Source organism: Mytilus galloprovincialis, chromosome 5 (assembly GCF_965363235.1).
Source record: "Mytilus galloprovincialis chromosome 5, xbMytGall1.hap1.1, whole genome shotgun sequence".
NCBI classification, from domain to species: domain Eukaryota; kingdom Metazoa; phylum Mollusca; class Bivalvia; order Mytilida; family Mytilidae; genus Mytilus; species Mytilus galloprovincialis.
Window position 1 is genome coordinate 16,186,814 of NC_134842.1, and position 27,796 is coordinate 16,214,609.

At 31.9% G+C, this 27,796-nt stretch overlaps 1 protein-coding gene across 2 annotated transcripts in view; it reads left to right on the forward strand.

Moving 5' to 3' along the window:
- Nucleotides 1–14,381: 14,381 nt before the first annotated feature.
- The window catches only part of LOC143075260 (uncharacterized), a 35,304-nt gene continuing 21,889 nt past the window's right edge, over nt 14,382–27,796 (forward strand). For both annotated transcript variants that reach the window (XM_076250624.1, XM_076250625.1), the window contains exons 1-2: nt 14,382–14,477; nt 24,778–24,899. In XM_076250624.1, the coding sequence (XP_076106739.1) occupies nt 14,424–14,477; nt 24,778–24,899 (176 nt within the window). In that variant the 5' untranslated portion in view covers nt 14,382–14,423. The remainder of the gene's footprint in view (nt 14,478–24,777; nt 24,900–27,796) is intronic.

A 27,796-nucleotide genomic window follows, 5' to 3' on the forward strand; every position in this document is an offset into this window, starting at 1 on the left:
GGGGGACGGGTGGGGTCATTTAGTGCAAACATTCAAATTTCTCAGATGGTAAGGTTGTCGCATATCAAATGAAAGAACATAAAGCGTACATTTCAAATTTCAAATTGACGTCTCCCAAAAATGGGCTGGATGGGTCATTGAGTGCAAAAAATAAATGTTCTTTTAAGGTAGGGTTGTTGTATATCAAATGAAAGGTCATGATGTGTACATTTGAAATATCAAATTCCCAACCTCCAAAAATTAGTTGGATAGGGTAATTAAGTGCAAAAATCAAACTTTCTAGAACATGGTGTTGTCGCATATCAAATGAAAACTCATCTACTCTGTTCCATATATCATAATTCCGATCTCAAAAATGTAGGCGGATGAGGTCATTAAGTGTAAAAAGCGAAAAGTTTCAGAAGGTATGCTTGTCATATATCAAACGAAAGGACGTACAAAGAACATTACGAAAACATCACTTTTACAGGAAAGACCTTTCAATTGTTTTACAAACAATTGAGATACTAGTTTTAACATGATTTTTCATTTAATCGAACCATTAATGAAAATAAATTGATACAGTACTAAGGAAAACAATTTCACATGGAAAAATGCAGAAACAACAAACAATATCCTGCACTTCTAAAACATTATATAAATGTATGTTTATAAACAATTTTAAATCTAGATTGTTCTGTTAAGTTTTGAAAGGAAGAATTGATTGATTAATGATTGATAATGTATATCATTAATTAGAACTCAACTCTTTCTATAATTAAAATCTTATTCACAAATTAAAACAATTGGTGCGGGCAAAAGATGAATAGACTTTATTGTCTAAATCACTTAACACATCCAAAAGTAGACAACAAATATTGAGACACCATTCGAAATCCAATTTGTCAGGATTTCCCATAACCCAGCCTTTCCCATTTGTTCAGTGAATTTAGAGTTCCAAAACAATTTTTGGCATTGTTTCTCCTTACAAATACCAACCCGCTGGTTTTAAGAAAACTTAAATTGTTCTTGGGTGTATATAAGTTTTGCATTTTCTGGTCAGCGTCATCATGCTTAGATAAACCGAAATTCCTTAAAAAAACGATACATGTATTACAAAAATATGACTTGACATACTCTCATGTTATATAATTTATCTAAAAAATGTCGATAAATATTCTGTCACTACTGTATGCACATGTATCTAAATGTCTGTAATATTACATAAACCGCCTACATTTTCTTGTAGTTTTAAAATTTAAACAAATCCCGAGTTTCACTTCAAAACATAATGTAGATTAAAAAGAAGAATGTATTATGATTAAAGATAAAATCGCTTTACGGACTCATTTTATATCTAGTGTGGTCCTTATTAATATTTTGTCGTTGTCTGAACAACGGAAGAATTTTGTGTAATGTCGTTATGATCAAACGAGATAAAGCATTGTGACCATTGATTTTATTCTTTATTGTAATGCATTGTTCAGTAAATCACATAAAGAAGGGATTTTAAAACATAAGGTAGGAGTAATCATTTAGTTTTTATTTTTATTTTTTTTTTTTTTTTTCAATTTTTAATTCATTTTATTATTGTTAAACCATAACTATGAGCAAAAAACAGATAAGAGCTTCTCTTCTGAAAATGTATTTTTTTTCTTTTTGACTAGCCTATAGTAGAAATAATTATGTGTGCTTAACCTAGTGTAGATAGAAATGAAGTGTTTGAATTAACTTAGATATAGTAGAGATGTACATAGTACAGGATATACAAAATTGTACAAATAAATTCATCATAATAGATACCAGGACTAAATCTTGTATTTACGCAAGACGCGCGTTTCGAATGAATGAATGAATGATCTTTATTCTCATAAACCAAATACATAGTTACAGAGAAGATATTATAATAATATATATTACATATATAAGATATAGCATGTGTGAAATACAAATAAATATGATAAATATTTACAAAAATGATAAATAAACATATAGTTGTATTGACCAGGAGGATAGACTTTCACAGAAATAGATTTAATAAATCTACAAAGTTTCTCAAGCTCAACAATATTTTGGGTTGAACATACTTGTTTGAATTTGATAACATTTATATTTTTATTACAATATAGTGGTAAGTATTTGCATCTTTCATCTTTGAAATAATTACAGGACATGATATAATGGTATTCATCACCAATGTCAGTTGAGGCGCAAAGGTGACACAATCTTTCAGATCTTAGGATGTTGCGCCACCTTCCCGTCTCAATGGGCAAACGGTTATTCCCACATCTAAATTTACATAAGGTTATTAATAAATTAAATGGTAGTACTGATAAATAGTGTTCAAATTTAAAAACATTTTTGTACAATCTAAAACACAGCCCCTTGGGCGAATTGTTCATTTCTGTTGACCATTCTTGAATGAACTGCATGATCTCTTAATCTTTGCTAAACACTCAATACAACCCAACGTTTCTCAAATAAGTTGTGACTTTGCCATATATTTGACACTCCACAGTCATCAAAAATTTTCTTTATATATAATATCCATTTACTATCATAACCATAGTTATTGAAATTTACATATAACAGCTTATATAATAGACATGATAGTTTGCTCGGTGTTTGCTCTCTTTCCCTTCTTGTAAACGACACCAGAAATTAATCATACGTGACTTGACGGTAACTGAAATCGGGTATCTTCCTAATTCCCCATAGACCATAAAATTGGGGGTTGAACTTTTTAACCTCAATATATGTTTGCAAAAACGCAAATGAACTCTCTCAAGAATATCTAAATTTTCAAATCCCCATATCTCACACCCATAAGTTAGTATAGGAACAATACCCTTATCAAACATATCGAGTTGGCACTCGATCGACAAGTTATTTAATCTGGATTTTTTTTTTATTACAGCATACATTGCTTTAATCGCCTGGTCACGTAGATATTTTCTGGTGGAAAGAAATGAGCCACTTCTAGAAAAAATAATACCAAGATATTTATAGCTACTGACTATCTCAATTTCATTTCCATCTATCTTAAATAACAAGTTTCTAGGTATTCTACCTTTTGAAAATATCATAATTTTCGTTTTATTAATATTTATTTTCAATTTCCATTTTTTACAATATTCTGAAAATTTGTCCAACATACATTGTAAATCATGGCTAGATTCAGCAAGTAGTATTGTATCATCAGCATACAATAACAGAAAAAAAATTAAAATATACAAAAAGTTCATTTTCAATATCTTTTGTTACAGACTGAATTCCTTCATTATAAGAATTTTCTAAAAATTCTTGTAAATCATTTAGACACAAGGAGAAAAGTAAAGAAGAAAGGTTTTCCCCTTGTCTAACTCCTGTTTCACAAGCAAAGATTTCAGAAACTTCTGAATTATGAACAATTCTAGATTTGACATCATTATACATATTTTTAATAATTCATAGAAATTTTCCGTTCACATGGTTTAATATCAGTTTGAAAAATAATGAGTTTCGATGAATAAAATCAAAGGCTTTTTCGAAGTCGACAAATACACAAAATAATTTCTTCTTTTTCACCCGTAATAATTCAAATAAAGCATATAATGAAAAAACATGATTCGTTGAGGAAATCTGCTTGGTTTTTATTTACGATGTTATAATTTTCAACAAAATCCCCAAGTCTGTCGTTAAGAATTGACGTGAAAACCTTCTCTAGACATGACAAAAGTGTAATCGGCCTATATTTTTTTGCGTCTAATTTACACCCCTTGTTTTTGAAAATAGGTATTACATTTCCAATAAGCCAAGCCTCAGGCAGGATTCCCGTATCAAATACAATATTAAATAAATGTACATAAATATCAACCATACAATCAAGAGAAGAAGCAATATATTCATTAATAACTTGGTCTTCACCTGGTGATTTATTATTTTTAGCTTTTTTTTTATAGCTTTCAAAATTTCATCCCGGGTTATTGGGCAATTCAAATTTTCATTTACTGTATCAGAATTAACATCGTTTTCTATCAAAAACTCATTTTCGAACTTATTTTTGTTTAAGTCCTTGAAAAAATCAAATAAGTTTTGCAGTGAAATATTGCTTTTCTCTCTTTTTCTACCTCTATTGAACAATTTCCAAAATTCTTTTGGATTTTTTGTTTTCAATTCCTTCATCTTTTTGCTCATTTCAGTATTATGATTCTTAATATTAACATCCATAACTGTTTTATAATATAATTCACTTTGTCTAAGTCGTTCTTTAAAAATGTTCGACCCATAATGTTTGTATAATCTCTTAGATTTTCTAAATTCTCGTTGAGCTTTTTTACAATCTTTATTGTACCAGTCTTTACTAAACTGGTTCTTTGAGCACTTAAACATAGCAGATTCGGTTAAAGTATCACAAATATCAGTAACAATGTTATTCATATCATATTTAGTAACATTTTTTACACCATTTACTCATTACATTTTTCATTTTCCCATTTATTAACTCTTTCGTCACCAAAACACAATGTTTCTGTTAATAATTTGTCTTTTATTTCATCATTTGTCTACAAAAGACTCATCATGGACGCTCGAATCCAAACGACGGTAGATTTAATTAAATAAAATGGGATGTTGATTATAAATATTTAGTTTTGTACTGTCAGAAATGAAATCAAGAACCTTGATAGACAATTCCTTTTTTAACGTCATAAAAATGTTTCAGTTGACTCTTATAACCTGTGAAAAAAGATAAAAACATGTTATAACGGTAATACTTATATAATATTGTTAATAAGCTTGATAGGTTCGAAACATTGGATTATGTTATCTATCATGAATACTCTCTTACCGACCGCGAAGACACTAATGGGTAGTCAAGGTCGTTAAAACCACACTCGTTCGTTGAATACTCCCCGTTTACTACTATCTGACACCTTTGACCAATGGAGACAATTTATTTGTATAAAACGTGTTAATTCAATCTTTAGGGTATTGATACACATAAAAGAGATCAACACTTTAAAACCACCTAGTATGCTTCCGAGTCGATCTTCTATATAGAAAACACGTTTCAATTCAGAGTGATTAAAACGTAAATTATTCAATCAATTTGAAAATAAGATTGCTTAAATCTTTCCTAAAACATTCATTCTGTCAGTGCATGGAAAGTACTATTTAAAATTTAAAGGAATAACAACGGCTAATTAGCATGTATAAACGGCCTGCAGACCTATGTACTAAAGTATTATGAGTTTATCCAATTATAGTCTCAGCGGCAAGACCCCTTTACTAAGCTATAAGGTCCCGTCATAGCAAATACAAAATAAATACGAACATTTATGATGAAACAATAAACAGCAAACACATATGACATGTAGACAGCCATTATCGACAATTATCGGATATGTTCCTTACGTCGTAACTACAATCCCCTTCCCTTTCATGAATATGACCTACCGAATTAGACTATTTACCGGATTTGTAATCACATAAGCAACACGGCGGGTGCCACATGTGGAGCAGGATCTGCTTACCCTTCCGGAGCACCTGAGATCACCCCTAGTTTTTGGTGGGGTTCGTGTTGTTTATTCTTTAGTTTTCTATGTTGTGTCGTGTGTACTATTGTTTTTCTGTTTGGTTTTTTTTTCATTTTTAGCCATAGCGTTGTCAGTTTGTTTTGGATTTATGAGTTTGACTGTCCCTTTGGTATCTTTCGTCCCTCTTTTAACATAAAGGTGTTTTCTCTGATTTGTTAAATATGCCTGACTTAACTCATTCTTAAAAACTTTTTGACTCCTGCATTATAAGAGAGAAGACGTTATTAAAAATCAAAATATATTTTATTGGCGAAGTAAGATCATGGCTTCTGTCGGTTACCAACCCACAAACAAAGGGTCTTTGGGCAACCGTAAATTAGATGCAAATAAAATAGATAAATAAAAATTAGATGCAAATAAAATAGATAAATAAAATTCAAAATTCAAATAAAAAACTAAAATGAAATGAAATTTTGAAATAATGAGGTGCTGACTTGAACTCTGGCAACAGATGTCCAAAATCAACATGAGAAACTACGTTTGAGGTGGAAATGAAGATTACATGGATTAATGTTCTAAATTAAATAATAATACAGTGATAAATCAAGTTCATCGGTACTGGTGCAGCCTAAAAAGTCCGCCACTAAACAAGTTCAAAAACATTCATTTCATAAAGAATGTTTTGGAACTTGTTACCGCCAACCAGTATCATACATTGAGAGTCGATATAACAGATAAGTCTGATTGTAATAACAAGAATCTGACCGCAGTAACTACTAGCTAACAGATTCCCGAAGCCAATGACCTACTTCGCCGTTTGATGGTCAATAAATGGATGCAAATTGATAATAGCATAACTGGATAATAAATAGATGAAAATAGATAATAGCATAACTGAAGTTGTAACTTGTATAAAATTAGATAACTTTGTATATCTGACAAATAACATATTTCTTCTCACTGTAGTTTGGTTCAATCACTTATTTGGAATCTTGTTCTTGTATTGCAATCGTGGTAACATTAGAACCAAGCACATTTGACTAAGGTTACAAATCTTGGAAAAAATCAATATCGCTTATAAGTTAAGTCATATCGTATTGAACGCTTTGTCCGATGTCATGTCCATTTTAGTGGATTACTTAATATTGCGGGGCCCTTCGAGAATGAGCTTACGATTAGTTTATCTCTTTACTTAAAATGCCTCATAACACTTTGACCTTGCTGACAAATTGTGATACTAAAATGTATAAGAGAACACAACCATAAGTAACTACAATCTTCCGAGCACGAACGAAGTCATTTTGGTGATTGAAAAACCCACTATCCAAGCACGCTTTTGGAAACATGAAATATCTTAAATTGACAATCAATCAAAATCAGCTCCAGATTGGTAATATACAATATAGAAAAATAATTAAAATTAATATGATAACAGATGAAGATATTTGAATTGCCAACTGTTATGTTTGTAATCAGATATATGGTTAATACTTTTTATATTACCAATGACTGAATTCTACTTTTACCATCAGAAAATATAAAAACTAAAAGATCTGACATAAATGTCAATGAGGCAACTATTTGCCTAAAACTTAATAGCGTGGGCGTAAACAGCTATAGGCCACCGTACAGCCTTCAACATTGGACATAGTCCATACAGTATAATAGCAATAAAAGGCCCCGTCAACAATTCAAACAAGAAAACAAGGCCATATTTAAGTATAAATCAATCTAAACGTAAAACAAGTATAATAGACTGCGACAAACAACAAATTTGTGAGAACTAAGCCCTCCCGTAACCGGGGACAGTGGTTAACAACACAAAATAAAACAAAGTTGAGGTGGGTTTGACTCATCAGATCGACACAAAACACAATACACAACTAACAAATAGACTAAAGACATCAAGTACCCACCTAAGAGTACTCGCAGTTACTGAAAGCTTGTTCAAAGCCAATTGAAACTAGTAAATGAATCGTGTTTCCCCAGACAAAAACTTTTTAAACTGGGGTGCAGTTAAGACCCCCAAAATTAGACTCTAAAAATAGCCGATGGAATATTGTCTTTAGGGCGCTCGTCAATACGGCATTAAATCTGGTATCTTGTAACATTTTGTTTTGTTTGTTTAATTTTGTTTTTGTTTTTTTTGTCAGTTTTGTTTTTGTTTTTTGTTTTGTTTTTGTTTTATTGCATATCATGCGTATGGCGTTCGACAACAATTATTATCCCAAATCATTTATGACTGCTTCCAAAAACGAATATTCCCTAACATACGTATATACATAAAATTCCATGTATATTTAACCCAATTGCGTTGTTTCTCTTTCAGATAAAAAAAAAAACGTACTAATTAGCAGTTTTATAGTCTGAGATATACGCTACTATTAAATCTAAACCACAAAAGCAATAAAATCAATTCATCACCTAACTTATTTGAACTTTTCTTGACCTCTGTAATGATATAAATAAGATTTAAGAAAACCATTAGCCCAGACAATTTATATCAACAATTTTCAGACTATAATTTTATCAAAGATCTACACATCTGGTAATAAAGTTTGTAAACGTAACTTGCAGAAGTGTATGATATTTCTTCTCTATTCGTTATTAATGTTAATTAAAAGATTATAATTGCCAGTGATACAACTATCCACTAAAGTACAAATGAGGTAAATGTAAGCAAATATATACAACCATACGGCTTTCAACAATGAGAAAAAAAACCATACCGTATAGTCTGCTATTAGAGGCCCCGACATTAAAATTATAAAACAATTCGATGAACAACTAACGGCCTAATTTATAACAAAACAGTTTACGAAAAACAAATATGACAAACATAAACCAACGATGCCTTTTTCCAAGTAAAGCAGTAAAACTATCTTGCCTTGCTGATCAATTTTCTAAAATTTGAGACTAATGGAAACATTGTAATCTGTAAAACTTATATCATTTTAACTTTAAAGTTGATAATGCGCAAGTGGATTGATAGCTACTAGTTCCACTCATATGAAAAATCCAATAACGCTAGTTTAAACAAACCCTGAAAAAAAAACCAAAAAAAAAACCAATAAAATTCGTTACTTGAACGGCAAACAGATGGCAATAATATTTTCAGCTTATGTAAATATTTGATGGTTATAGCAATCATGAAAATCAACATTTGATTATCTTGTCCATTACATGTAGCATTTTATTTTTCTGGGCACGATTAAAACGTGCGCAAAAAAGCTTTGTGAGTAATGACGGTTTATCCTAGTGCAAGACGTTAGTTTGATCACATTATTTATACATAATACAGACAGGGTATGAATGATTTGTTGTGATCATGGTACATGAATAATAGCCATAGATCTAAATCAACTGGTCCCCATTTACAAGACTTTGAAATTGCTTTCTTTAACCGAAACATCTTTCCAAGGTGAGAAAGATATAATTAGAATAAATGTAAAAATTCCTTCGTGATATGTACACATACTAAAAATGCTCTGAATATAAAATTACATGCGGGACTATACCTTCTCAGTGTAATTATAAAATAAATCAGTGTTGAAATGTTTTCTTATCGGGATGAGATATATAGATAAGAAACCAATTATAAATAAATCAATCTTATTCTTATTCTTATTCGTGTTATGGTCTTTCATAGTAAAAGCAATCCGGATCAATATAGTATTCGCCATTTAAAATCGTTTTCCTTATTATGCTCGAAATGCTGAAATCATTGTTAAAGCTAAAATTGGCATGGACTGAATTAGCTACATTAAAATTAAAGAATAAAAGATGTACCTGTTTTATTGATGTAATTAGATAAGGCATACTGCCACTTCTCTGACTAAGATACATATAGATGGTCCTGCTGATGAATGAAATAATCCTGCATAACAAATTTTCACTCTTTACCCCAGTTATAACACCTCTTTCAACGCCTTTTCTACTCAGGCATCATAAACCTTCCAATAAATGTCATTATGAACAAATATAATTAAAATAATATATATTTTATACACTAAATAAATATCAAAATGTGTGCAATTCAATTTGGATAACCGAAAAAAAAACAATCGGTTATAAAGACACAACTTCAAAATATGAATGAATATTATTTGAAATAAATATTATAATATATATCAGAGACATACTGTATTATATATCTCTGTATATGTGCAACGCAATTTGGTGGACCGAAAAACAATCGGTTATAAAGACATCACTGTAGCTGCCATATCAAAAATGTTATCAACTGATTTCTTTTAACGGAGGCTCAACTTTGAGATATAATTTACGATTTACTGCTGTCCTAAACACGCTAAGGAACACTAAATGGTACCATAAATTAATTAATTGCATTTGATGGTGTTAATGTCTCACAAGGCAACCCCATTATTAAATAATAGTTAACATACCTGATAATGGAACAATACCATTTTAATCTGCATTACGAAATGTAAATTGAATAGAAATACCTGGAATCTAGTTTTCAATTTTAATACCTCGATAAAAAGATACAAAAATATTAATGTAACTGGAATTAAAAACTATGTGAATCAAACATTTATTATACAATCCAACATAAATAGAATAGCTGCAAAATTTGGTTCAACACCAATTGTTTGACAGAATTATGGAATAAATACAATGACACGTTAATTTCAATAGACTTTTATGAATTCTATAGACTACATAGGTTTCCTAGTAAACTTTTTATAAATCAGACGAACCACCTTTTGATAAAACATGTTGTTATCACTGCAGAAATTATGATTTGTATGCTTAATATTTGTATAGTACATTTTTAAACTTTGATATTAATAAATAGAATATGTGTTATCTGACAACTCGTTTGATGTTTTTTTTCAACGAAAGCTGTAAATAGTCCAGTATCCATAATATTTATTAAGGATGGTTATTTAAAAGGACCACTGTAGATTAACCTCAAAACACAAAAGTTAAGCATTTTTACATGTGAATGATTAATTATATATCATAAATATCTATTGAATCTGATAGTAGATAGTGTCAACTTTATTTCTATTAGTAGAATTGGTGTCAACTCTTCTTCAACAAATTATATAAAATAAAACTGTTTAAGTCAGTTTAAAAACGGAATCTGCTTCTGTTTTTAACCGTTATTTCATTCGAATATATTTACACATTTAAATATTTTTTCCATATCGATTATGTACTGATTCAACTCAATCAGTATTCACCAAAAACTGGTTTCCTCAATGACATGACAAAAAGTCATCTTTTTTAGCGTAACGTGAATTTGTAGCTAGTTTCTGTTTTCCTTTATGAAGACAGCCTATACGAAGTGGGCCTCATACGAAAAAAGGCACAAATGTAAAGAGCATGTATAAAAAACATGTGCATGATCTTGTAACTGACCCAAAATGATGTACGGGGCATAAATATAAACCAAAGCTGACCACTCTACTGAAGCTGTTAAACCTGTGCTTTAAAGGTCATACACTAGATGTCTAAATACATATCAGCTTCCACCACAGATCGAGGTAGAGACGTTAAACCAATTGATAGTATACCGATTATTCTATGTTCTCTGTTCAGTAGAGAACTCTTGTAGCAAAACGTTCACGACTTTGTAGATGGGCTGTTGCAAGGGAAATTTTCTGTCACAATGCAACTTACCCTGTTTCCAGTTGTACAAATGAAGCAAAACATATTCTGTTCTTCTCGGTAAACCATTCTGTAGGAAAGTCAAATTGCACTTTAATCTATCAGCAATATAAAAATGTAATTAAAGTTACGAGATATATAAAAAATCTAAAGTATGATTTTTTTTTAATCATTAGTGAAGTGAAATAGTGAAATAATAGTTTGCTTTTATCAGCTAAAATGGTTCAATTTTGTCAAATTAAGTTAATAAACATTGATAATGAATTATTCATTTGCAAGTGAATAATTCGACCTCATTAAATCCGTATTCATGTGAACTCCAATTTAAACCCGTAGAAAGAGATAGAATAACGCATGCATTGTCCGTGTACGGTTATTTAAAGGAAAAGAATGTCAACATTGAAAGTGAAACAAAGGTAAATAATTTGATTGACTGATTCGATCCACAAATAAACATTCTTATAAAGGTAAAAACGACGATAAACATACATTTTTAATCTATAATATAGAATTTAACAGACCTATACAAATCCAATTGCACGGGTTACTTAATCTATTTATATCTATGTTTATGTTTACATCGCTTATATGGTCATTGGAGGTCAACTCGATAGTTAATTAGATGGCATCTTGGCTAAAATTCACACGAAACGATGCTACATCTTATTGAGACAATGTCCTTTGAATTGTTTATTTTATACTTTTGATAGTTTGGAAAAACGTTTTACATCGTTATAAATAAAATATGAGAATTTGAGTCAAATCGGTGAACATGAATTTAGCAGCTAGTGCCCCTTTAAATAATGATACATAAATATTTTATCATCCAATAAGATATTTGATTAATAATATTATATCTGTCTGTCTGTCTTTCTTTATTTTCTTTCTTTATTTTCTTTTTGAATATGAACGTTTCTCTTAAACGATGTATTATGTGACCTACATGTAGATAGCCAAGTGTATTCGTGCACGTGCAATAGCGAAATTTATATAATTAGCTATCTATATAATACAATTCAAAAGTTTAAATTCAAAGAAAAAAATAAAGGAGGAAGTGTGTAAAATTTAAGCTTTGGATTGAAACAGGGTAAGGAAATATCTTGATTGTATATAAAAGGTTGTATTAAAAACTCGACATCAGTTACATTGACATTGAAATTCTTTAAGACGCCTTGAAAGTCTAATCAAATTTAATTATCTTATAAAAGTCGAATGTTTCACAGTTGTGGCAGTACCTATAATTTCATATGTTATATAGGCACTCGTGTGTATTAGATAACCTTATATAACAGTGTGTTTACTCAGTCCTAGTTCGTGAAATACAATAAAGATGTCTCATAAACATACAACTCAGGGGGAAAAACAAGTACATATACCAACAATATTTATTTTTAAGGCTTGTATTATGGTACAACCAATCATTGAATATTTTTGTCAATAGAAAAATTCCTTTATAGTATTAGTTCACCATGTTAAATGCATTACGAACATATCTACACGCGTCATTTTTTTATGATGTAACCATATAGACGACGTGAATATCGACATAAAAGGAAATCATGAAAAATTAAGGAGACATGTCGTTTCAAGATATAAATGAATAAACACTTGGTGAATTTGATTCATCCACAGTAGTTTTCTTCATTTGCCTAAATCAAGAAGTCATGAAACCAAACATATGAAATACAGGAATATAATGATACTTGGCGTGCTAAATGGTTTTGGTAGCTCATATATCGTTTTATCCAACAACTAAGCGTTGATGAAACTAACACCTATTAGCATGTAGTCCCCTCAAAATAATAATTTGACAGTCGGGATTCTTCGGATGATATTTCCAAATAAATGTGTTTTTAGTTTTCTAAATAAAAGTCCTTGTTTAAAACTCAGATGAAATTTAAAAACCTCCAGTTCACATGCTACTTATTATTCATACAAAAGTGAAACGAGGCACCCACTTTTTGGAAATTAGACGTGAAGTGAAAACAATCTACTTTTATTGATTATTTCTTATCATAATGATTAATTTGCATGACAGATGAATTTGAGTTTTCTATGTAATGTACATAGTGATTGTGGTTTTTGATGTTATGTGAACATGTAAATTCGTGCGCTTTGAAGCGGGATCAAATATTTCACATTCATTTATATGGTAAGATTTGTCCTTACTTTATTTCTCTCATATCGCAATTACTGACAATTGTTAACTACTATTTTCCAAAAAATATCGTTTGACATTTTGTTTGATAAATCAAATGCTAGTATTTAGGGATTTTCCAGAAGTTTTGCTATCGGCGAAATATATGATTAAGTAAAGCAATCTTAAGTGAACTGAATGGCTGTAATAAACCAGGGATTCAAAATGAAACCCATGTTTTGTAAAAAAAAAACTTACAACGTCATGAATATTCATTCATAATTTGAACTTGATTAAATCTTCGACTTATCGCTTTGAAAAAAACTTCTTTGACAAACACGAATAAATTAGCTCCCAAACAGTGTGTAAATTTCCTTCTTTATTTCATTGTAAAGGTATTTAAGGGGGTTAAGATTAATATAGATGAAATGTGCTTCTAGATAACCAAGTTTAAACAAAAAGTGGTGAACCTATGAGGTGTTTTTATTTCAAACCTTGTTGAAACATCTAATAATACCAATCATTGATCAAAATGCCTCGAACAGAAACTTATTGCACTTAGACTGAAATGTGTAGAGTTGTCTCTGTATAGTATTTGCTATAGACTATAAAATGTTTAAATTCCAGATCAATAATAAAAACAGAGATCACAGCGAGATATGCACATTCTGAATGTTCTGTTTATCTGTCGATTTTATGTATAATGTAATGTCACTTTAACTAAGGCTTTTCTACCTAGGAAATAGATCACCTTAGCTGTATTTTGCAAACCGTTTAGGATTTTTTGGTCCTCAATGCTCTTCAAGTTCGTACTTTTTTTTTTTTGTCTTTTTAACATTATAGATTCGAGCGTCACTGGTGAGTCTTTTGTAGACGAAACGCGAGTCTAGTGTAAATATAAAATTAATCCTGGTATCTGTGATAAGTTTCTTTAAGGGTGAAAGTAATACACATATTAATTTCGTCTATACTCAAATGTTTGCTTTTATTTGACTGCCGCGAACAAAACGGAAATTAAAACTCGATATACAGTTTTAACATGCGTGGACATTTCAAATAATACCATGTCAGATGATTAATAATTCATTGTTATTTTCAGATGCTGCTGTGTTTTTAAGTTCGGCACTAGAAATCATTTTATTATTAACATCACGATGTATCATATATCTACGTTAACATATCTGCTACAATCTGTCCTTTACTGTTTAGTAAGTTTATTTATTATTTTATGTTTATTGTTTTAATTAATTTTATATCTTGATACTTTACTGTTCTAAAATTCGTATGTTATCTTTATAAATATTTATTGGAACAAAGAAAAAAGCAACAACATATTACATTGAGAGTTGTTTAACTATTAACCATCAAGTGATACAATCTTCCTCATGCGAATTCTCTTAGGCATTAAAACTGACCCTTCCCTTACTTGGACAAATCACATTGATTTAATCTGCTCCTTTAAGATTCCCAAACATATCGTACTAGTAAGTTTCATTGTGTTTCAGACAAAAATCCATACCTATTGAGAAATGCTGAACAAGGAAACCTCATACTTTCTAAACCAAAAAAAAGGAATGTTAGCAACATACCAACTTCACCTGCATATGGAATATACATTTCCCAACTTATTCGGTATTCAAGAGCTTGCAGCTCCTACTCAGACTTTGTAAAACGTCACCAGTGTCTGAGCAGAAAGTTGATGAACCAGGGGTATGTCAAAGAACGTCTCGTCCTTTTTCTAAAAAAGTTCATCGGAAGGTACCCAGAACTTGTTGATAAATATTCCGTATCAACTTCACAAATAATACACGATGGTCTTGAAGTATAGATTTTGCGTACTGACGTTGTTTATCATCTTAATTACGTGTTATATTATTCTTTTATTTGTCTTTATTAATATGACTTTTACTGTTGTCTGTTTTTAGAGATATCCTTTTGACGTAACTCTGTGCTTATGTATCCCATCATACTTTGAACGACAAAATTATTTTATGATGTGACTCTGTACCTATGTATCTAGTCATACTTTGAATGACAAAATTATTTTATGATGTGACTCTGTACCTATGTATCTTGTGATACTTTGAATGACAAAATTATTTTATTCATTAATATTACTTTTACTGTTAAACAACATTTTTAGTGATATACATTTTACGTGACTCTGTACTTATGTATCACGTCATACTTTGAACCACACTATTATTTTAATTATTATTATTACTTTAACTGCTTAGTCAGTGTTTGTTATATCTATTTTGCGTGACTGTATTTATGCATCCCGTCATACTTTGAACGACAAAATTATTTCATGTCTACCTGTGCGAATTTCAAACGCGCAATTTTACACCAGTACCCATACCCTCCTTCCTTGATGGGTGCATTTTACATAGACAAATATAATCGTATAATATGAACAAAATGAGGATGTTAATTTGATGTATGCCTTTTTGTGCTTCTTCGTTACATTTGTTGTTTTTATAGTGATTAAGATGATAACACAATGTTGACTGCTGTACCCCTATTTTTGACATTTTTACCTATTATGTCTGTTTGTTTTGTTCACGCATCGGTGACTATATAATGGAATTTGATGCGACTGTCATACAAGTGAGAGGTTTAGCTAGCTATAAAACCAGGTTCAATCCACCATTTTCTACATTTGAAAATGCCTGTACCAAGTCAGGAATATGACAGTTCTTGTCCATTCGTTTTTGATGCGTTTTGTTATTTGATTTTGCCATGTGATTATGGACTTTCCGAATTGATTTTCCTCTGAGTTCAGTATTTTTGTGATTTTACTTTTTACTACAACCAAGTCGATGTCAAGTTTCTTCACAGAAGAAACTTTACTGCTGGTGGATTATTCCCCGAGGGCATCATTAACTTGGTAGCTTTATGCATGATGAATACAAATAATACGAAGAACAAACCGGCTGGGACGTCGCCCGGGTTACCAAGGTCCTCTTTTGCTGCACGGAACACTGTAGCATTTGATTTGTGTGTTCCACGAAATATCCTCCGGGATACCCCTGATTTGACATATGTTCAGCCAGAAGGTAATTACTATTTCAAAAATTCAGATACCTTTCATAAATTAAAGCCATGTTGTGTCAATATTTTTGACTGTTTAAAGACACCTGCTACAAGTGAATCAACACCTATTATTTCTTCTTGTAAACATAAAAAAGGAAAAAGGAGCACATGTAAGACATGTGATATGTTAATCACGACTCCTGATTTCACTAGTAATTTAACATCTAAAACTTATTATACTAAATCTTTCGAGCCTCTGGACTGTTCCACGGACAATGTCGTGTACGGAATCGAATGTACTTTGTGTGGACTACTTTATGTTGGTGAAACTCGTCAAACTTTGCGTAAAAGAATGAATCAACACCGGTCTGATAATAAAGATCCTCAATTTAGAGTTCTTTATAACCATTTTAATCAACCGGACCATGATCCTTCTTTATCTATGAAAGTACGCATCATTGAGAAAATTTATCACCACACAAATAGCCCTGTACTAAGTACTCCTTTCCGCAAAGATAGAGAAAATTTCTGGATAAGGGAGTTAGGGACTGCAATGCCATATGGTTGCAATGACAATATTAAAGGAGTAGGAAATTTGTCAAGTCCTGCCTGCAGTGATATTAATGTAATGAGTTTATTTAATACTACCTTACGACAACAACGTAGTCATGGGCAAAAACATTACCATCGGCCTGATGTTAAAAAGTCTTCCAAATCTAGATCACTCTCTGGGAGCTTTGATGACCTTCTTTCACATCTTCATCATCCACTAGGGTTACATTACATAAGAACTATTCTCTTTTCACTGCCAGTTAATTTTCTAAAACGTTTGAGAGATTATGCACTTGACAAAGGAGGCACCAATACATTTTCTGCAATATACAGACTAGTCAGTATTATTTGTGATGTAGCTCTTTTCCGACTTTTCAAACCAGTAAGATCGGAACCTTTACATGAGGAAAAGAGGAAATTCCTTCCTGTTGATTTTGCCAATAGAGGAATTGATGCAATCAATCTCGGCAACGTTCTACATCACAAGGAGGTAACATCTAAAATTCCTATTTATTTTCAAAATCAATCTGTTCCTATTGTATCCTACAGTTACACCAAAACCATTGCACCTAAAATATTTAACTATAAACAAGCATTGCAGGACCTTGACTTAGAACAATACTTAAAAAGCCCTCCGACATGTGACTGTTCCCACTCGCCTTATAATTACAGCCCCTCTGGTCATGTTATAACTGGAGATCTAAACATAATTCAACATGAAAATCTCCGAAAGGTGATTTCTCATGGTCCTAAGTTTAGAGAACCCCAACACATCAATTGGAACCATAACTTCAAAATAATTATGGATTCCATTGAGGACTACGCCAGAGCATGGGCTAAACGAGAAGAAGTTGAACTGGACACTTTGTCAGAATGGGTTAAAACTATCAGGTCTCTGATAAAACGTCGCATTCACAAGTTGAAAAACTGTGTTAACGATCGACCAAAGTCCATTTTCAGAGACAAAGAGGCCATGAAATGTCTATCATCTCTTCATGATACGTATGTTGTTGTTCCTGCGGACAAAGCTTCAAATAATATTGTCTTTGTATGTAAATCGTATTACTACGAATGTCTTGTAAAAGAATTGGGTATAAAGGAGCACTCAGGTAATCCCACATACAAAGACATATCATTTGACAAGGATGAGATTTTAGCAAATCATAAGTCCTTCATGGCTTCCATAAACATTACATTGAACACCAAATCGGAGGACTTACCTTGTTTGTATTGGATACCAAAGCTTCATAAAATTCCGTACAAACAACGGTATATTGCTGGCTCATCTTCATGTTCCACTAAAGAATTGTCCATTAGATTGACTAAAATTTTATCCGCAGTGAAAGAGGGTCTTCAGAAATACTGTGAAACTGTTTACTCGCGTAGTGGTATTAACCATATGTGGATTCTTAAAAATTCTAAAGAACTTCTAGACAATTTTAAATCTCGGTCTATTTCTGAAATTAGTTCTATCAAAACTTTTGATTTTTCAACCCTGTATACCACCATTCCCCATGTGAAATTGAAAAATCGCCTAAAAGAAATAATCCACAATGCCTTTCAACATAAAAATGGTAGCATACGCTATAAATTTATTACTTTGGGATTTCATAAGGCATATTTCGTTAATAGTGACAAACAAAAAGGTAAAACCTGCTACACAAAAGAACAAGTGGTCAGTATGCTGGAGTTTCTTATCGACAACATATTTGTTGAGTTTGGAGGTAGACTTTTTCAACAAACTGTCGGCATTCCTATGGGAACGAACTGCGCGCCTCTCCTTGCTGACCTCTTCTTGTTTTCATATGAATCGGAGTTCCTTCAGACACTTGTCAAAAACAAGAAGATCAAAGAAGCCAGGTTATTTAATTTCACTTTCAGATATATTGATGATGTTCTTTCCATTAACAATCCAAACTTTTCTGATTGGGTTCCATTAATATATCCACCAGAACTAGAAATTAAAGAGACAACAGACACGGCTTCATCCGCCTCATTTTTAGACTTATACCTCGAATTTGACATACACAGTCATCTTAGTACCAGAATCTATGACAAACGAGACGATTTTGATTTTGAAATTATCAATTTCCCCCACCTTAGTAGCAACATACCAACTTCACCTGCATATGGAATATACATTTCCCAACTTATTCGGTATTCAAGAGCTTGCAGCTCCTACTCAGACTTTGTAAAACGTCACCAGTGTCTGAGCAGAAAGTTGATGAACCAGGGGTATGTCAAAGAACGTCTCGTCCTTTTTCTAAAAAAGTTCATCGGAAGGTACCCAGAACTTGTTGATAAATATTCCGTATCAACTTCACAAATAATACACGATGGTCTTGAAGTATAGATTTTGCGTACTGACGTTGTTTATCATCTTAATTACGTGTTATATTATTCTTTTATTTGTCTTTATTAATATGACTTTTACTGTTGTCTGTTTTTAGAGATATCCTTTTGACGTAACTCTGTGCTTATGTATCCCATCATACTTTGAACGACAAAATTATTTTATGATGTGACTCTGTACCTATGTATCTAGTCATACTTTGAATGACAAAATTATTTTATGATGTGACTCTGTACCTATGTATCTTGTGATACTTTGAATGACAAAATTATTTTATTCATTAATATTACTTTTACTGTTAACCAACATTTTTAGTGATATACATTTTACGTGACTCTGTACTTATGTATCACGTCATACTTTGAACCACACTATTATTTTAATTATTATTATTACTTTAACTGCTTAGTCAGTGTTTGTTATATCTATTTTGCGTGACTGTATTTATGCATCCCGTCATACTTTGAACGACAAAATTATTTCATGTCTACCTGTGCGAATTTCAAACGCGCAATTTTACACCAGTACCCATACCCTCCTTCCTTGATGGGTGCATTTTACATAGACAAATATAATCGTATAATATGAACAAAATGAGGATGTTAATTTGATGTATGCCTTTTTGTGCTTCTTCGTTACATTTGTTGTTTTTATAGTGATTAAGATGATAACACAATGTTGACTGCTGTACCCCTATTTTTGACATTTTTACCTATTATGTCTGTTTGTTTTGTTCACGCATCGGTGACTATATAATGGAATTTGATGCGACTGTCATACAAGTGAGAGGTTTAGCTAGCTATAAAACCAGGTTCAATCCACCATTTTCTACATTTGAAAATGCCTGTACCAAGTCAGGAATATGACAGTTCTTGTCCATTCGTTTTTGATGCGTTTTGTTATTTGATTTTGCCATGTGATTATGGACTTTCCGAATTGATTTTCCTCTGAGTTCAGTATTTTTGTGATTTTACTTTTTACTACAACCAAGTCGATGTCAAGTTTCTTCACAGAAGAAACTTTACTGCTGGTGGATTATTCCCCGAGGGCATCATTAACTTGGTAGCTTTATGCATGATGAATACAAATAATACGAAGAACAAACCGGCTGGGACGTCGCCCGGGTTACCAAGGTCCTCTTTTGCTGCACGGAACACTGTAGCATTTGATTTGTGTGTTCCACGAAATATCCTCCGGGATACCCCTGATTTGACATATGTTCAGCCAGAAGGTAATTACTATTTCAAAAATTCAGATACCTTTCATAAATTAAAGCCATGTTGTGTCAATATTTTTGACTGTTTAAAGACACCTGCTACAAGTGAATCAACACCTATTATTTCTTCTTGTAAACATAAAAAAGGAAAAAGGAGCACATGTAAGACATGTGATATGTTAATCACGACTCCTGATTTCACTAGTAATTTAACATCTAAAACTTATTATACTAAATCTTTCGAGCCTCTGGACTGTTCCACGGACAATGTCGTGTACGGAATCGAATGTACTTTGTGTGGACTACTTTATGTTGGTGAAACTCGTCAAACTTTGCGTAAAAGAATGAATCAACACCGGTCTGATAATAAAGATCCTCAATTTAGAGTTCTTTATAACCATTTTAATCAACCGGACCATGATCCTTCTTTATCTATGAAAGTACGCATCATTGAGAAAATTTATCACCACACAAATAGCCCTGTACTAAGTACTCCTTTCCGCAAAGATAGAGAAAATTTCTGGATAAGGGAGTTAGGGACTGCAATGCCATATGGTTGCAATGACAATATTAAAGGAGTAGGAAATTTGTCAAGTCCTGCCTGCAGTGATATTAATGTAATGAGTTTATTTAATACTACCTTACGACAACAACGTAGTCATGGGCAAAAACATTACCATCGGCCTGATGTTAAAAAGTCTTCCAAATCTAGATCACTCTCTGGGAGCTTTGATGACCTTCTTTCACATCTTCATCATCCACTAGGGTTACATTACATAAGAACTATTCTCTTTTCACTGCCAGTTAATTTTCTAAAACGTTTGAGAGATTATGCACTTGACAAAGGAGGCACCAATACATTTTCTGCAATATACAGACTAGTCAGTATTATTTGTGATGTAGCTCTTTTCCGACTTTTCAAACCAGTAAGATCGGAACCTTTACATGAGGAAAAGAGGAAATTCCTTCCTGTTGATTTTGCCAATAGAGGAATTGATGCAATCAATCTCGGCAACGTTCTACATCACAAGGAGGTAACATCTAAAATTCCTATTTATTTTCAAAATCAATCTGTTCCTATTGTATCCTACAGTTACACCAAAACCATTGCACCTAAAATATTTAACTATAAACAAGCATTGCAGGACCTTGACTTAGAACAATACTTAAAAAGCCCTCCGACATGTGACTGTTCCCACTCGCCTTATAATTACAGCTCCTCTGGTCATGTTATAACTGGAGATCTAAACATAATTCAACATGAAAATCTCCGAAAGGTGATTTCTCATGGTCCTAAGTTTAGAGAACCCCAACACATCAATTGGAACCATAACTTCAAAATAATTATGGATTCCATTGAGGACTACGCCAGAGCATGGGCTAAACGAGAAGAAGTTGAACTGGACACTTTGTCAGAATGGGTTAAAACTATCAGGTCTCTGATAAAACGTCGCATTCACAAGTTGAAAAACTGTGTTAACGATCGACCAAAGTCCATTTTCAGAGACAAAGAGGCCATGAAATGTCTATCATCTCTTCATGATACGTATGTTGTTGTTCCTGCGGACAAAGCTTCAAATAATATTGTCTTTGTATGTAAATCGTATTACTACGAATGTCTTGTAAAAGAATTGGGTATAAAGGAGCACTCAGGTAATCCCACATACAAAGACATATCATTTGACAAGGATGAGATTTTAGCAAATCATAAGTCCTTCATGGCTTCCATAAACATTACATTGAACACCAAATCGGAGGACTTACCTTGTTTGTATTGGATACCAAAGCTTCATAAAATTCCGTACAAACAACGGTATATTGCTGGCTCATCTTCATGTTCCACTAAAGAATTGTCCATTAGATTGACTAAAATTTTATCCGCAGTGAAAGAGGGTCTTCAGAAATACTGTGAAACTGTTTACTCGCGTAGTGGTATTAACCATATGTGGATTCTTAAAAATTCTAAAGAACTTCTAGACAATTTTAAATCTCGGTCTATTTCTGAAATTAGTTCTATCAAAACTTTTGATTTTTCAACCCTGTATACCACCATTCCCCATGTGAAATTGAAAAATCGCCTAAAAGAAATAATCCACAATGCCTTTCAACATAAAAATGGTAGCATACGCTATAAATTTATTACTTTGGGATTTCATAAGGCATATTTCGTTAATAGTGACAAACAAAAAGGTAAAACCTGCTACACAAAAGAACAAGTGGTCAGTATGCTGGAGTTTCTTATCGACAACATATTTGTTGAGTTTGGAGGTAGACTTTTTCAACAAACTGTCGGCATTCCTATGGGAACGAACTGCGCGCCTCTCCTTGCTGACCTCTTCTTGTTTTCATATGAATCGGAGTTCCTTCAGACACTTGTCAAAAACAAGAAGATCAAAGAAGCCAGGTTATTTAATTTCACTTTCAGATATATTGATGATGTTCTTTCCATTAACAATCCAAACTTTTCTGATTGGGTTCCATTAATATATCCACCAGAACTAGAAATTAAAGAGACAACAGACACGGCTTCATCCGCCTCATTTTTAGACTTATACCTCGAATTTGACATACACAGTCATCTTAGTACCAGAATCTATGACAAACGAGACGATTTTGATTTTGAAATTATCAATTTCCCCCACCTTAGTAGCAACATACCAACTTCACCTGCATATGGAATATACATTTCCCAACTTATTCGGTATTCAAGAGCTTGCAGCTCCTACTCAGACTTTGTAAAACGTCACCAGTGTCTGAGCAGAAAGTTGATGAACCAGGGGTATGTCAAAGAACGTCTCGTCCTTTTTCTAAAAAAGTTCATCGGAAGGTACCCAGAACTTGTTGATAAATATTCCGTATCAACTTCACAAATAATACACGATGGTCTTGAAGTATAGATTTTGCGTACTGACGTTGTTTATCATCTTAATTACGTGTTATATTATTCTTTTATTTGTCTTTATTAATATGACTTTTACTGTTGTCTGTTTTTAGAGATATCCTTTTGACGTAACTCTGTGCTTATGTATCCCATCATACTTTGAACGACAAAATTATTTTATGATGTGACTCTGTACCTATGTATCTAGTCATACTTTGAATGACAAAATTATTTTATGATGTGACTCTGTACCTATGTATCTTGTGATACTTTGAATGACAAAATTATTTTATTCATTAATATTACTTTTACTGTTAACCAACATTTTTAGTGATATACATTTTACGTGACTCTGTACTTATGTATCACGTCATACTTTGAACCACACTATTATTTTAATTATTATTATTACTTTAACTGCTTAGTCAGTGTTTGTTATATCTATTTTGCGTGACTGTATTTATGCATCCCGTCATACTTTGAACGACAAAATTATTTCATGTCTACCTGTGCGAATTTCAAACGCGCAATTTTACACCAGTACCCATACCCTCCTTCCTTGATGGGTGCATTTTACATAGACAAATATAATCGTATAATATGAACAAAATGAGGATGTTAATTTGATGTATGCCTTTTTGTGCTTCTTCGTTACATTTGTTGTTTTTATAGTGATTAAGATGATAACACAATGTTGACTGCTGTACCCCTATTTTTGACATTTTTACCTATTATGTCTGTTTGTTTTGTTCACGCATCGGTGACTATATAATGGAATTTGATGCGACTGTCATACAAGTGAGAGGTTTAGCTAGCTATAAAACCAGGTTCAATCCACCATTTTCTACATTTGAAAATGCCTGTACCAAGTCAGGAATATGACAGTTCTTGTCCATTCGTTTTTGATGCGTTTTGTTATTTGATTTTGCCATGTGATTATGGACTTTCCGAATTGATTTTCCTCTGAGTTCAGTATTTTTGTGATTTTACTTTTTTCAAGCATGGATTAGTCTTGTGGAATACTTTGCCAAAATCGTTAAGAAATATTTCAAATGTTAATTACTTCAAATGCAAAATAACAAATCAACCCGTTTAAAAGAATATTGAATACTGATTATTTGCTAACTGTGTAACCTTCTTAAAATAAAATATTTTTGTTGTTGTTGTTGTTGGTGGTGTTGTTGTTGTATCTTGTACTATTCTATATATAATATTTATAATCTCACCAGTATATATACTGACTTAACATTTTGAAATCCATTACCATCTAAAAATTTAGAACTCTATGATCTTGAGTTATTGAATCAACATGAAGAAGGAAGAAGGAATTAGTGAATCTTTATACTGGTGGAATTATTGTATCATCAATAAAGAATAAAACAAATACACCTCAATGACCCAATTTGGAGATTTTGAAACAATAATTCGTACGTAGATAATTAACATATACATTTTTATATCTTTATTCAGGTTTCAATTGTGTGCTCACAGTCGGACGAACTACGTGTCAATGTGACAGTATTGAATTCAACCTGCACTATAAATGGTAGAAATGAATGTCGAAATAAATACCTTCAAATATGTTATAAAAAGTAAGTATTGTGAAGCGATAAACAAGACCTACAAAAAGGTTTTCAATAGAAATACACTAGTATATGGTTATTTATATTTAGCTTTAAGTTAATAAGTAACTATACCTGTCAGACATTTACACAATTATTTTACACAAGAGTTATCACGCTGAAAAGATTTATTAAAACTGTCACATAAACTTAACATTAACCATGAAAACTAAACATTGACCAATAAACCATGAAAATCAGGTCAAGGTCAGATGAACCATTCTTCCATACAACAAATATAGTTGACCTATTGCTTATAGTGTACGAACCAGACTCTAAAGGGCGACGCTTTATACGACCACAGAGGTCGAACCATGAACAGTTGAGGCAAGTATGGACACTACATTTAAGCTTGATACAACTCTGAATTTGGATTGTGATTAAAAAGTTGACAAAGCATACATAGGATGAATGTGGTCTTAGAAACTTGAAATTTTGGTTTTGTTTTTTAGCAATACACTATTCTCAGACTGTTGAATATTAATCCCCTAAAAATAATACTTGAAGAAATTTTCTTTTTTAATTTCTAAAATCTGAAATGAGAAAGATTTTTTTTTGTAATATATATTTTATTTTATTTTCATATCATTTTCAAATCTCATCTACAAATAAAGATGCACAAATAGATTATTCTGCTATAACTCCTAAACATATAGTTAACCATACTTGTTACAAATTATAAAATACAAAGTCAATAACAGAATACAGAATACATCTGCATTGAGCTCTATTTCTTAATAATATTATCAATGTTTGACCATTTTTCTTTTATTCTTATTGCTTTATTGGTAGAGCACAAACTCATAGAGACCATGTCAACCCTATAATAATAGTTAAGCCATTAAATTGCTTCAGCAACAGATGGGACTGTAAATCTAACTCTACATAAATAAACATATCTCTTCAATATCAGAATACATGTATTAAGAATATCTTTAAATAGATGATATTTAACACCCAAGATTATACTTGATAAGGTTGGGAGAAAGCTTACATTACATACATCTTCTAACTTTTGAAAAAAATTAAGCCAGAATGTTCGAATATATCTACATTCAAAAAAGAGATGTATGTATGTTTCTTTAGTTTCTGTACAAAAAGTGCACAGTTCTGTTTCACTATATTTACACTTCATAAGTAAAATATTTGTTCCTAGAATTCGATGGAGTAATCTGTATTGAAATGCCCTTAATGTGGGATCTTCGGTTATAAGTAAAGGAAGGCTAAAAAAATAATTCCATTCTTCGGCCACAATATCTATTCCCAATTTTATTTTCCATTTTTCTTGTATGCGTGATGGGGTTTCCTTTATTTTATCAAGAAAAATTTTATACAAATGTTTTGATACTTTATCAACTGTTTTTATGGCGGTAACAATTTTTTGACCGACAGTATTTAGTTTGAGAAATAATTGAGAATGAATAACATTCTTCCATTCCTTTGGAAGTGCCAAGATTAGTCCATAGAACTCTAGGAAAGTTGTTTTTATATTATAATTTCTAATAAATTCATCATAATTGTAAAATTCTCCATTTTCCTTAATGAGATCATTTATGAAAAATACATTATTCTGTATCCAACTTTTATAAAAAGCTGTTTTTCCATCAATCATAATATTTTCATTTAAAACAATGGTTGAGACAAGATGTCACTTGGGGCTGTGGTCAGAGGTTCACACAGTGAGGCCCATGATGAGATTACATTTTGCCAAAAAGGGTTAAATTCTTTTTTAATTTTATTGAGTGCTGATTTTGATAAATGCCAAATATTTTCTCCACCATTCATTTCAAGGTGATCTGCCAATAGAACCTTCCATGATGAATAGTTTTTGGGGTCTAAAACTTTTTTAACCCAGGATAACTTAAGTGATTTTATAAATGATTCAATATGTGGCATTTTTACACCACCATCCTCGTAATTTTGAGATAAGTATATTTCTTTTAATTTTGTACCCTTTACCATCCCACACAAATATGTATAGCATAGCTTGTATCTGCTTTAATATATCTGGGGATGGATCTGGTAAAACAGTAAAACATTGAATTAGAATTGGTAGGGCAAGAGTTTTCACAACTACAATTTTCACATATATAGTAATATTTCTGAATGACCAATCACTTAAAAGATTTTTTTACTTTTTGAATTTTCTCTAAATAATTATCAACACATATATCAACTTTTGACAAACAATATTGAATGCCTAGGAGTTTGAATTTTCCTGAATGGTTCCATATTATTTTTTTATTTGTGTTTAGCTCCTCACCACAGCCCCTTTTTGCCCCAATCCATATAACTTGGGTTTTTTTTCAAAATTAGCCTTCAAACCAGAGCATGAGTAAAACAAGTCTATCTTATCTAGAGCACTATTGAGAGATTCTACACTATCATCCAGGATCAAAGTCGAATCATCAGCATACTGGTTGAGTAAAAATTCAGAATTAATTTAATTTGATCTTTATACCATTAATGTTGTTGTCATATTTTATTGATGCACTAAGCAGTTCCAAACATAAAATAAAAAGATAGGGAGACAATGGATCCCCTTGTCGAACCCCCCCCCCTCTCTATTACAAAAAAATCAGATAGATAGCCATTATTTTGAATGCAGCTTTTTGAATTGTAGTAAAGGGTTGTGAACCATTTCACTATTGTGTCACCAAAACCTAGAAATTTCAAGGTTTCGCATATAAAGTTCCACTCAAGAGAGTCGAAAGCTTTTTCAAAGTCCAACAAGACAAGCAAGCCAGGAATATCTTCGTCATCTACTTTTTTCAAGAGGTTATATATAAGCCGTGTACACTCACAAATATATCTGCCTTTCATAAAACCAGTTTGAGTTTCACTAATTAGGTGATCAAGGACTTTTT